The following is a 12,135-nucleotide window of genomic DNA, read 5'->3' on the forward strand; positions in this document are numbered from 1 at the left end:
TCCAGAGGAGGGCAACCAAAATGGTCAAAGGCCTGGAAACGATGCCTTATGAGGAACGGCTAAGGGAGCTGGGCATGTTTAGCCTGGAGAAGAGGAGGTTAAGGGGTGATATGATAGCCATGCTCAAATATATAAAAGGATGTCATAGAGAGGAGGGAGAAAGGTTGTTTTCTGCTGCTCCAGAGAAGCGGACACGGAGCAATGGATCCAAACTACAAGAAAGAAGATTCCACCTCAACATTAGGAAGAACTTCCTGACAGTAAGAGCTGTTCGACAGTGGAATTTGCTGCCAAGGAGTGTGGTGGAGTCTCCTTCTTTGGAGGTCTTTAAGCAGAGGCTTGACAACCATATGTCAGGAGTACTCTGATGGTGTTTCCTGCTTGGCAGGGGGTTGGACTCGATGGCCCTTGGGGTCTCTTCCAACTCTAGGATTCCAGGCCTGAGGGACAGTGGACCGGCCCCCTGCTGGAAAAGAGGCTGAGTGGTCTAGGGATGCGGGTGGTGCTGTGGGACAGTGGAGGAGCTGGACCCTCCTTCCTTGGCCGGCCCTCTGTCCTGCCTTGCAGGGGTTGGACTAGATGCCCCCGGGGGTCCCTTCCCCTTCCCCCTGGGCATGCGCGGCCCCGACCAGGCCCGGGAGGAGGTCACGTGGCCCCTCGCCCTCCCCGCCTTTTCCCCGCGGCTCTGGCGCCCCCTGGCGGCGCGCGGAGGAAGCCGCCCGGAACTGCAGGTCGCCGCCGGAGGTTCCCGCCGGAGCCTCCTCCGCGACGCGCCCGGCCGCGCCCTCCTACTGGCTCAGCCCGGCCACGTGACGCGGAAGGAGTCCCGCCAATCGCAGTCCCCTTCCGGTTGGTGGCCCACGGGGCCCCGAGCAGCGGCGGCATCATGGGCAAGAAGAAGGCGGCGGCGGCGGCGGGGCTGGGCCGGGCGCTCATGCGGGAGCGCAGCGGGGGCCGCGGGGGCCGCCGGGCGGCGGAGGGATGGGTGAGTGCGGGGAGGGGGCTCGACTAGATGGCCCTGGGGGACCCTTTCCAGCTCTGTAGGGTCTGTGCTCCCTGCGAGGTGGGCTGAGGCTGCCCTGGGCCGGGCTGCGGCAGAGGTAGACTGCGCCTGAGCAGGGAGGCTCCGCTGGGTGTGATCGCCCCGCTCCCCGGAAGCTCCCCTGCACTAGGAGCCTATGCAAAGTCTGTGTAAAAGAACATGGTCAAAACGTGAATCGCTTGGCAGGTATCGATTGAGCTTCTGTATGCAAATAGGATAATTTTATAAAATATGAAGTAAGTTAAAAAATATGGAGAAAATAAAGTGAGGTGCGTATTCAAGAAATCCAATTGGAGAACATGATGGGAAGATCGGCGGTCATGTCAGAAATAGCTACAGAATGATGTACAAAGCAAATAGAGTATCAATTTAGGAACAAATGATTGTTTATTTGGTATTCTTTGTTTTGTCTTTAACAATTACTGCTTATTTCTTTTATACAATGTTTCAACTAATAAAGCATAAGAAGAGAAAGTCTCTCTCCCCCCCTCCCCCCTCCTGCTCCCTGCAGCTCAGCCATGAGTAGTGGAGGCTTGAGGAGGAGGAGGAGGTGGGGATGCGAGCCCTGCTTGCCCCCCTCACCCCCTGCCACTCCCAGGCCCCCTTTTCTGCTCCTGGGCCATGTGCATGCAGACTGCCCCAGGCTCAGCCCCCAGCAGCATCTCCAGGTGTGTGTGGGGGGGGAATCAACTGCCCCCCCATCTGAAACACTGAAGAGCTGCTGCTGCTGCTGCCACCCCTTCACAGTGGGAGGCAGCTTCCCGTGTCTGGAAAGCAGCTAAAGCAGAACCTCCTTGTGCCAAGGCAGCACTGGAGAACAGGCGGCGGTAGCCATCTTGCCCTGCCCAGAAGCTTCTTGGAAACATCTGGCCAGGTGTTTCTGGTAACATGATGCTGGCCTAGGTGGGCCCTGCAGCTGGCCTGGCGAGGGGGTTCAAATGCTCTGCTCTTCCCTCACAGCTGCACACCAGCGAATTGAACGACGGGTACGACTGGGGACGGCTAAACCTTCAGTCCGTCACCGAGCAGAACTCGCTGGAGGAGTTCTTGGCTACTGCTGAACTGGCAGGAACCGAATTTGTGGCAGGTGAGTCCTTGGCGAGGATGTTCCTGTGCTCCAAATCCTGACACTTGTGCTGCTCTTGACAGCTTCTGTTGCTCTGCAGAGAAACTGAACATCAAGATTGTTCCTCCTGAGGCTCGGACTGGCTTGTTGACAAAGGAAGAGACCCGGAAGATCCAAGAGTTGCATGAGCAGAACAAGCACTTCTTGTGCATCCCGAGAAGGTGAGTCTGTCACAGAGTTCAGGGTGCTGGTGACTTTTCACATTCTGTGCTGCCACCCACATCCCCTGTGTTATTTGCAGCCTGAGGGTGCTGCTGGTTTAGTAGCATTTCTGTGCCACATGAGAGTGGAAAGTCCAAGAGCCAGAGAGACACAACCTGTAGTGTGGTTGTAATGGCAAGAGATCTCTCTGGTTTGAAAATGGTGTTTGCAGTCAAAGCTGTAAAAGAGTACATAATATTCATAGCTTTTGATATTTCTGTGCTAATGAGCAGAGTATGGAAAATATGAGCTTGACCACTTACTACAAGAAAGTAAAATGTGGCTTGCTAAGCTAAGCTCAGGCTTGGTGGGATGACTCCTGTGACTGGGATGTAGGAATTGAATCCTGTGACTTGATCAAAAAGAATGGATGCAGTAGAAAGGGAAACAAGGAAAGAGTGACTTACCGTCATTATCATTTGTTTGTTTATTACCAACCCTTCACTCTTCGGTTGCAGGGTGGGATACAGCTTTATAAACAATATTAGAAACAACTTAAAACAATAGAAATATAAGATGTGTCCTGAAAACATGCACCTGTACAGACTTCTGAGAGAGTGAACATGATAGTTCTGTGGAGAGCAGTTGGCTCAATATAGAAGCAAAAGTAAAAATACACAAAGAATATTATGTCTGGAGCCTACCACAGACCAAACTAGGGTGTGTGTGTGTGTGTGTGTGTGTTGCTGCTGTCCTGAAACAAACTGCAGATGCTTTAGGGAAGCAAGAATTTATGGTACCGTGGAATTTCACTATCCTGATATCCGCTGGGAGGCAAGCTCTACAAAGCATGAAATCTCTTTCCCTCCACCCCCCCCCCATACTAATAAAACCCCCATAATCTGCCTTTGCTGATGACTTCCCCTGTGTCTGGTGAGAGCAGGCCACGTTGGGACAAGCGGACCAGTCCTGAGATGCTGAACCAAGCAGAAAGAGAGAGCTTCCTGGAGTGGAGGAGGCGGCTCGCCCGGTAAGTGGCCCCTGCTGCTGCTTCCTCTTGTGGGGCCTGGGCCTCTGGGGGCTTGCATTTCCCCTGGCACCACCTGGGAGCACAACATCTCAGGTTTCTTTCTGTCGAGGATTTTCACAGGGTGGAGCCATGTGCCAGTGTGGGCAGGGATCAAGAAGCCCACCGGGGCAGCAGCAATATTCAGCGGACGGTTCAGTACGCCTCACTCTCGAATGCTGTTGCCTCAGTTAGAAAGCTGTTAGTTCAGATCAGAAGCCTCTGACCTGTGGAATCATCCTGGCCTCTAACACTCTCCTGCTTCCTCCTTTCCCGCCTTCCATTCCAGTCTGGAGGAAGAACAGAAACTCATTTTGACCCCATTTGAGCGGAATCTGGATTTTTGGCGTCAGCTGTGGCGAGTCCTTGAAAGAAGGTAAAGCTGGTCCTTGCCCTGTGGCTCTCCCTCGCTGGGAAGCCGCTTGCTGGTGCTGGTGGTGGGAATGGGTTGGAATCCTGTTCCAGAGACATGGGAAAAGGTTAAAGAATATTGGGAAATGATTTATAGTGAGTTGAAAAGCATGTTTAAAACAGCATTCCCCAAAGGTCCAGAGGCCTTTCTGTTATGAATAGTTCCCAGATGTCAGAAAAAATTATGTATGCAACAATGGCGGCTCGAGTTTTGTTAGCCCAAAGATGGAAAGTGAGGCAGAGGTCCCAAATACGGAGGACTGGCAGCTTGAGATGATAGAATTTGCAGAATGATCAGGTTTAAAATATAGAATAAGAGAGCATGAAGAACATCTCTTTAGAGAGCCAGTGTGGTGTAGTGGTTAAGAGCAGTGGACTCGTAATCTGGGGAACCGGGTCTCCGCTCCTCCACCTGCAGCTGCTGGGTGACCTTGGGCCAGTCACACTTCTCTGAAGTCTCTCAGCCCCACTCACCTCACAGAGTGTTTGTTGTGGGGGAGGAAGGGAAAGGAGAATGTGAGCCGCTTTGAGACTCCCGAAGGGGAGTGAAAGGCGGGATATCAAATCCAAACTCCTTCTCTTCTCTTTAAAGAGGTGTGGCAAATCTTTGCCGAGTACTTGGAAAATAACTGTGCACAGCTAAAGACGCTGGCAGCATTAAGATAAATTCAACAGTGTGGTTAATGTTTGAATGAAGTAAGTTGGAGAATTGACTAAAATGGTTACAGTAAAAAATGCAGGAATGATGGATAAGTAAAATGAACCATGGAAGGAGGAGGAGATAAGTCACTGGATATATGGTATTACCGTATGTAAAATGTTTCATTTGAGATGTATAAATTGAAAATTTAATTTAAAAAAGTATTAAAAAGAAAAAGAATCTTGTCCCAGAGGCCTCAGTGTGAAGACAGCCAAGATGCCTTGCCAGTGCCTGAATTGCTGGAGCTGGGATTTCCTGAATAGCTACATGCTATTGCTATGGTTGTCTCTCCAACCTGGGCTCCTCCTCCCTGATTGAGGCGGGGGGGGGGGGGAGAGCTAGTGCCCAGTGAAGCAGCCGCCCCTTCCCTTTCCTCTTGCAGTGATATTGTGGTTCAGATTGTGGATGCCAGAAACCCCCTTCTCTTCAGATGCCGCGATCTGGTAGGTGAAACGGGCTGGGGAGCGGGATTTACTGGGCAGCTGGTGGGGGTGGGGGGTTGTCCTGTTCCCTGCTCAGTTGGGCCCTTGCTCTGTACTGCAGCTCCCAGGCTAGATCGCCGATGGCATCTCCCGGGAGGGCTGTGAGAGAGACCTTGCCTGGAAGCCTGGAGAGCTGCTGCTGCCAGTCAGTGTGGGCAATACTGAGTTAGATGGACCGGGGTGTGACTCAGGATGAGGCAGCTTCCTATGTTGCTGTGTGCCAAGCAAACCCAGACTCTGCCCAGACTCTTCAGGAGCACAGGAGACTGCTTTATCCTGGGTGAGGCCCTTGGTCCATCTAGTGTCTACACTGGCTGGCAGCATCGGCTCTCCAGGCTTCCAGTCAGGGCAGTCCCAGTCCTTATACTGAAGGAGATGGTTGGGACCTGGGTTGCAAAGCCAGTGCTCTGTCTCTGAGCTCCTGTCCTTCCCCAGCATCTGGGGGTAGGGGAAGGTGAGCATTCTGGACCTGAGAAGCCCACCTAGTCCAGCCCCTCTTCCCACCCCAAGAAAGGAGACTCTTCCAAACACCCTTAAATAGCGCAAAGCACCCTCCAGGGTGGAAAGAGGGCCCACCTGTCAATCGCCGGATGTCCCAAAGATGCCCAGCCAGCCGCTTTGGCCTGCCACTCTGCATGGGCATTCCCTGAGGGAGAGGACGCTCTCAGCCTTTCTTCACTGAGTCTGGAGGGTGATTCTGCTGCCTCCCCGCCTTGCCTCTCTTCCCAGGAATGCTACGCCAAAGAGATCAGCCCTGAGAAGGAGAACCTCCTCCTGCTCAACAAGGCCGACCTGCTGAGTGAGGAGCAGCGCTGCGCCTGGGCCCGCTTCTTCCAGGACGAAGGGGTCCGCGTGGTCTTCTGGTCTGCCCTGGAGGAGGCCAGGCGCCTGGCAGAGGACAGCTCTCAGGTAGCAGACGCCTCGGGGGCAGGCGGCCGGGGCGGAGGGAGCAGCTTCCACAGGGGCAGCGCTCAAGGCTTTGGCTTTTCAGAACGTTCCTTTTTCTAAAGAACCTTCCTGCCCCTGGGCATGCAGGATCCTTTCCTTGCAAATACAGTGGTGCCTCGCAAGATGAAAAGAATCCGTTCCGCGATTCTTTTCGTCTAGCGGTTTTTTCGTCTTGCGAAGCAACCCCATTAGCGGCTAAGCGGATTAGCGCTATTAGCGGTTTAGCGCTATTAGCGGCTTAGCGGGCTTAGCGGCTAAGCTGTTAAAAGCCTATTAACGGCTTAGCGGCTTTGAAAAAGGGGGGGAAAGCGGGGGGGGGGGAATGACGAGACTCGCAAGACGTTTTCGTCTTGCGAAGCAAGCCCATAGGGAACTTCGTCTCGTGAAGCGCCTCCGCGACGGAAAACCCTTTCGTCTTGCGGGTTTTTCGTCTTGCGAGGCATTCGTCTTGCGGGGCACCACTGTACTCCCAGGATCAAAACACTTTCTGTGGAAGAGAAGTGCTCAGGCTCTTAGGAAGCTCCCTAGACGTCCTGCAACACAAGAGAAGCTCACCTTCCATGGGGCATAAGCAGTGGGGTTCCACTTTAACCTCCATGGGGCATAAGCAGTGAGCCGGTTCTGTCACAGTCGGCCTCCAGCCCAGCATCCAGAAGATCTGGAGGGCACCAGGATGGGGGAGGTGGCTCTGTAGCCCCCCGTTCTTCTCCCTTCCAAGCTGGGCTTCATGTACCTGTGGATTTTCCTTTGGCCTCCAGAGGGAGGTGATCAGGCAGGCATTAGTTGGTATTTCATAGAATCAGAGAGTTGGAAGAGAGGGATCCCAGGAACCACCCTGTTCTGCCCCGTGCAATGCAGAAATCTCAGCTGAAGCACCCCTGACAGATGGGCACCTCAGCTCTGCTGAAAAACCTCCAGTGGAGGAAAGTCCGCCGCCTCCCAAGGGAGACTGTTCCACTGTCAAATGGCTCTTACCACCAGAAAGTTCTTCCTGACGTTGAGTCGGAATCTCCTTTTTTGCCGTTTGAATCCATTGATTTGGGTCCCACCCTCTGGAGCAGCAGGAAACAAGCTAGCTCCACCTTCCGGGTAACAGCCATTCTGTGTTTTGTGCTTCTGCATTCCAAATGTTTAGTTCTGATAGCCAGCCTTTTTGTTGCCGCTGCATGAGGTGCGATTCCAGACTTGTTTAATGAAAACCAGTGTCTGGCTGTGTTCTGCTGAGCCTGCAGGCAGAGGCACCTGCCCTGAATTCTGTCCCGTTTGCTCAGGGGTCAGAAGCTGCGCAAGAGCCAGGCCTGGACGAGGACCATTCCAGCGAGGAGGAGAGGCAGACCTCAAGCCGCCACGTGGAAAGGGGACCCGGCGCTCTCGCGTGGCCTCCTGGGAACAAAGAGCCCAGCAGCAGCGAAGAGGAAGACAGCGACGTCTATGAGGACTGTGCGGAAGAGGAGGAGGAGGAGGACGCCTGGCTGACCTGCTCTGAAGACGAGGAGAGCAGAGCCCCTGTTGGGTCCGTGGGGCAAAGCAGGACTGATTCCCCCCAGAGCCCGAGGGCAGCAGGACCCCCTCAGGGCCTGCCGCTCAGGAACAGCAGCCACTTAGTGCAAAAGGAGGAACTCCTGGAGATCTTGAGGACGGTTCACTCTGGGAGGAAGGTCAGGGAAGGCGAAGTCACTGTTGGGCTGGTGAGTTGGGGGACCGACTTGGAGCCGGGCTGCTTGTCCCTCCTCTGGTGCTGCAGGGGGGAGCCGGTGTGCCAGGCCTGCCTCTGTGCCAGCCGCTTCCTCCCTTCCTCTCCCTAGGTGGGCTACCCCAATGTCGGGAAGAGTTCGACCATCAACACCATCCTGGGCAAGAAGAAGGTCTCTGTGTCGGCCACGCCGGGTCACACCAAGCACTTCCAGGTACTGCCTGGCTGACCGGCTCTGGAGGGTATGGCTGCTGCTGCTGCTGCCAGGCTGGGAGGGGCAGGGGTCAGTCCTGCAGGGGGCCCCACTTCCATGGGAGGAAGTTTTCTGCACCTGCCAGGGCAGCTCCCTTGCCTTTGGGGAAATTCCAGCTGTGGCAAAGTAGACGTGGTCCCAGCCCCACAGGCCTCCCCATCTCCTAGGAGCAGGTTAGGAGGGCAGTGGGTGGGGGTGGGGTGGGCCCCAGAGTCTCTGCTCTTGCCTTCTTCCTGGACTCCTGCGCTTGTGCCCCCTCCTGCAAGGAGTCCGGAGTCCTGCTGGCCTCTCATCCTGGCCTTGCCCTCCTCCTTGCTTGCTGCCAAGGCACCTTCCAGTTTTTGATTTTACCTTAAGGAAGCAGAGCAGGAGCTGGCGGGGAGGCCAAGGAGAGCCTCCAGGGAGTGGCGGGCGCAGCATGGGAGCCGGGCCAGGACCTTCCGGCAACCCTAGCTGTTCTCTCCCTGCTTGGCGCTGGTCCTCCATAGCTGCCTGCTCTGGGCTCTAGGGGGCTGGTACCTGAGGGAAGCCGGAGCTGAGCGCCTCTGCTGTTCCCGCCCCCCTGTAGACGCTGTACGTGGATCCAGCGCTCTGCCTCTGCGACTGCCCTGGCCTGGTGATGCCCTCCTTCGTCTCCACCAAGGCGGAAATGATCTGCAGCGGGATCTTGCCCATCGACCAGATGAGGGACCACGTTCCCCCCGTCTCTCTCATATCCTTTGCTTTTTTCTGGGGGGTGGGTGGGAATAAACTCAGTCAGTTCTCCATCTGCAGAGCAGCCAAGTCTGGCCAGGGGTCCTCCGCTTCAGCCCTGCCCCAGACAGGAGTTGGCTATATTGGGGTGGGGGCTTTCTAGTCGCCTTGAGTTCCCCTCAGTTGCCTTTGGGTAGCTTTGCTGGGAAGGGCAGGGTTCAAGGGCAGGAGATGGGCAGCTGCACCTGCTCCCCCTCACAAAGACAGGGCACCTCCTGATTCACTGCTGTTTCAGGAAAACGCCCCTCCAGATGCAGCAGAGGGGCAGGGCAGAGAGGGCCAGCCTCAATTGCAAGGGAAAGAGCTGTCTTGGGGGGTGAGGAGGGCAGCTGCCCAGGTGGGGGGGCCTGGTCTCGCTTTGGGCACCCTTCTCCCCCCTCCCCACCGCTTGCTCCTTCACTGGCCCACGTCTGCCAGCGCATCCCCCGGCCGGTCCTGGAGGCCACCTATGGGATCAACATCATCCGGCCTCGAGAGGACGAGCCACCCGATCGGCCGCCCACGTCCGAGGAGCTGCTGACGGCCTACGGATGTGAGTTGCCGCCCTGTGAGGGGCTGCCGCTGGGGTTTGGCTCCCTCCGAGGGGCTGCTCCTCCTTTGGCTCAGGAAGGGCTGACTTGATTAGGGATTTTGAAAAGTAACTTCTGTATAGCGTTGTCTCAACAAAACATAAAACGGAACACTAAAGATCCTGTCTGTCTGTCTACTGGGACAAGGGCCCTGCAAGATCTGATTTCTTTCCGCTGGGCTTGTAAGACAGAGTTGTTCCGCCTGGCCTTTGGCTTGGAATCAATTTGATTCCCTCCCCCTCTTTCTTTTTCCCTTTCTCCTTCTGTGATAGAACTCCTATTTGGGGACTTCCCTGGCTTTTATCTGGCTCATGTAGGACCAGTCTGGAAAGTTAGCCTTGGTGAAGACTTGACGTTTTTATCCCCCAAAAAGTTTTTGAGTTTCCACTGAAATGAGGCTGCATTTTAATGTTTTAATGTTGTATTTTAATCTTGTTTTCTAAGCTGTATTTCATTCAATTGTTTTTATATATGGTGTTAGCTGCCCTGAGCCCAGTCTTGGCTAGGAAGGGCGGGTTATAAATTATTATTATTATTATTATTATTATTATTATTATTATTATTATTACAAAGTTAAAAGTGGACCACGGGATGTCTTAGCCGCCTGCATAGGCCTGGTGGAAGAGAACCCTTTCCAGCAGCGCTTAGGCGTTGGCACAGAATCCCCTGGCGCAGAGAGCCCTTCTTCTGCCAGAGCTGCTCCGGCTCATTTCTGTGGCAGCTTGCCCCGTCCCCTCCATACAAACATCAGAAGAGCCTGCAGCTGGATCAGGCCCAAGGGGACCCGTCTCATCCAGCAGCCTATTTTCCCAGGGGCCACCCAGATGCCCACAGTGGGGAGCCAGGGAGCAGAATGTGATCACAAGAGCAGCAGCAGCAGCTGGTATTCAGAAGCGTGGCTGCCTTCAGCCGTGGACGTGGCACATAACGGCTGTGGCCAGGAGCCTTCAATAGGCATCTCCTCCATGAATTCATGGAATCCTCTTGTAAAGCTGTCCAAGTGGGTGGTCATCCTGCAGCAGGGAGTTGCAGGGTTTCACTCTGCGCTGCGTGAAGAAGGAGATTGTCTTATCGGTCCTGAACGGTCCTTTCAGTTTCATGGGTTGCCCCTGAGTTCTCGTGTCAGGAGAGAGGGAGGACACCTTTTCTCTATCTGTGTTCTGCATGCCATGCCTAATTTTATAGAGTTCTATCATGTCGCCTGATACTTGCCCTTTCTCTAAGCTAAAAAGTTCCTTGTCTCTTTCCTCCCTCCCTTCCGCCTGGCCCAAGACATGAGAGGCTTCATGACGGATCATGGGCAGCCTGATCAGCCCCGCTCGGCCCGCTATGTGCTGAAGGACTACGTCAGTGTAAGTGCTGGGGACTCCTGAGCCCCTGCCTCAAGGCTCTCGGGAGGAAGGGGGCGTGCTGGAAATGGAGTAAATGAATGTGTCCTGGGGGGGAGATGGAATCCTTACCTTCTCCATGTCCTGACTTTCATTTCTCCCTCTCCTGCTGCCTGCCTCTCCCCCCGCCCCCCCATTTTCTCACAGGGCAAGCTGCTCTACTGCCACCCGCCTCCTGGCACTGACCCCCAAGACTTCCAGTTGCGTCACGAAAGATGCCCCTTGCAGAGCAAGGCCGGGCAGCGTGAGGCCGGGGGGCTGCCTGGCAGGAGCCCCAGAGCAAAGCAGATTGAGAATGTGGTGGACTCTGCCTTCTTCCACCAGGTCAGGGGCTGTGTGCATGCAGGCGGGGGTCGGGGGGGGACGGGACAAACCAGGCACCCGCTCTGCTCCAATGCCTGCTTGGGTGAAATATAGTGCACCTGGTCAAATCCTGCTTGGCCTCTTGGGCTGCCCCCTGCCTTCCTCTTTGCCCACACAACTTGGCCTCTTGGCTCCCCAGGTGGGCCTGTGCCCCCCATGACACCTGGAGGCTCCCCTTGACATGGCCTGCCTCTTTCTCCCAGGAGAACGTCCGGGCCCTGACCAGAGGCAGCCAGTGCCTGATGGGCAACCGAGCGGGAGGCCCCTCTTCCGCGACTGGTGCTGAGGACTCCCGAGGCAAACCCTGGAAGAAGCACGGCAACAGGAACAAGAAGGAGAAGATCCGCCGCATCACCAAGCACCTGGAGGCTTGACTCTGTGCGCCTCTGCCCCTCTCTGGGCAGGATCTCACCTCCACCAGAGAAGAGAGGCAAGAAGAGGCGCCCCGCCCCTGTGGCTGAGCCCATGGGCTGGACTCCCCCCTCCCCATGCAGGGGACTGTCCCTTGGCGGGCCTGACCAAGGAGAGGCGCTCCGGCCCTGTGAGGCTCTCTGGTCAAAGCGCCTGGAAGAGGAGGAGGAGGAGCTTGGCACCCACTTCACCTCGTGGCCCAAGCCTGGAGCAAGAGGCCGTTCTCCACTTGCTGGCAATAAATGTTTCTTACCTTTGCCATCCTTGTCTTTCTGCAAGTGTGGCAGGTAGATCAAGATGCGACCCTGTCCTGTCCTGACCATTCAGGTGCACTTTCTGACACCCCCCCCCATGGCACCAGACCCCCTCGCAGCCACTGTTTCCAGAACCCTTGAGAAAGGGCCGCTCCAAGGCTTCTCAGAGGGAAGCTCTTATTCTGCTTTGCCAGGCTGAAGGGACTCCTTTCTGGGCACTGCCCATTCCCGCCTGGCTTCCGGGCAGGACTTCCAGTTCTTTCTTTTTGGCCTGTGAAAAGGGCCCCCTCTGCCACCCAGCCTTTCCCCCCAGACTGTTTTGCAACCTGCCAGGGGTCCTGGGCCATCCAGCTGGGAGAGGGGCACCTCCAGAGCCAGATGGTTTTCTCCCAAAGGATTCCAATGCCAAAAAAAGGAAATTCCCACTAAACACCCAGAATAAATTTCTGGCGGTGCGAACTGCTAAACAGGAGAACAGTCTCTCTCAGGAGGGGGTGGGCTCCCCTTCCTCGGGGGTTTTAAAGCAGCAGTGGGA

The 12,135-nt window shown here is 55.4% G+C and overlaps 1 protein-coding gene across 1 annotated transcript; it reads left to right on the forward strand.

Moving 5' to 3' along the window:
• The first annotated feature begins 829 nt into the window (after window positions 1-829).
• On the forward strand, window positions 830-11,603 carry LSG1 (large 60S subunit nuclear export GTPase 1). Its single transcript, XM_077929563.1, has 14 exons — window positions 830-985; window positions 2,003-2,129; window positions 2,209-2,329; window positions 3,253-3,339; window positions 3,665-3,751; window positions 4,869-4,929; window positions 5,698-5,877; window positions 7,188-7,604; window positions 7,722-7,823; window positions 8,431-8,573; window positions 9,023-9,147; window positions 10,457-10,536; window positions 10,720-10,896; window positions 11,139-11,603. Exons 1-14 carry the CDS (start codon window positions 887-889, stop codon window positions 11,307-11,309), a joined length of 1,977 nt encoding a protein of 658 aa, XP_077785689.1. The 5' UTR covers window positions 830-886; the 3' UTR covers window positions 11,310-11,603.
• Window positions 11,604-12,135: the final 532 nt, after the last annotated feature.

This window comes from Podarcis muralis, chromosome 6 (genome assembly GCF_964188315.1).
Source record: "Podarcis muralis chromosome 6, rPodMur119.hap1.1, whole genome shotgun sequence".
Lineage (NCBI taxonomy): Eukaryota > Metazoa > Chordata > Lepidosauria > Squamata > Lacertidae > Podarcis > Podarcis muralis.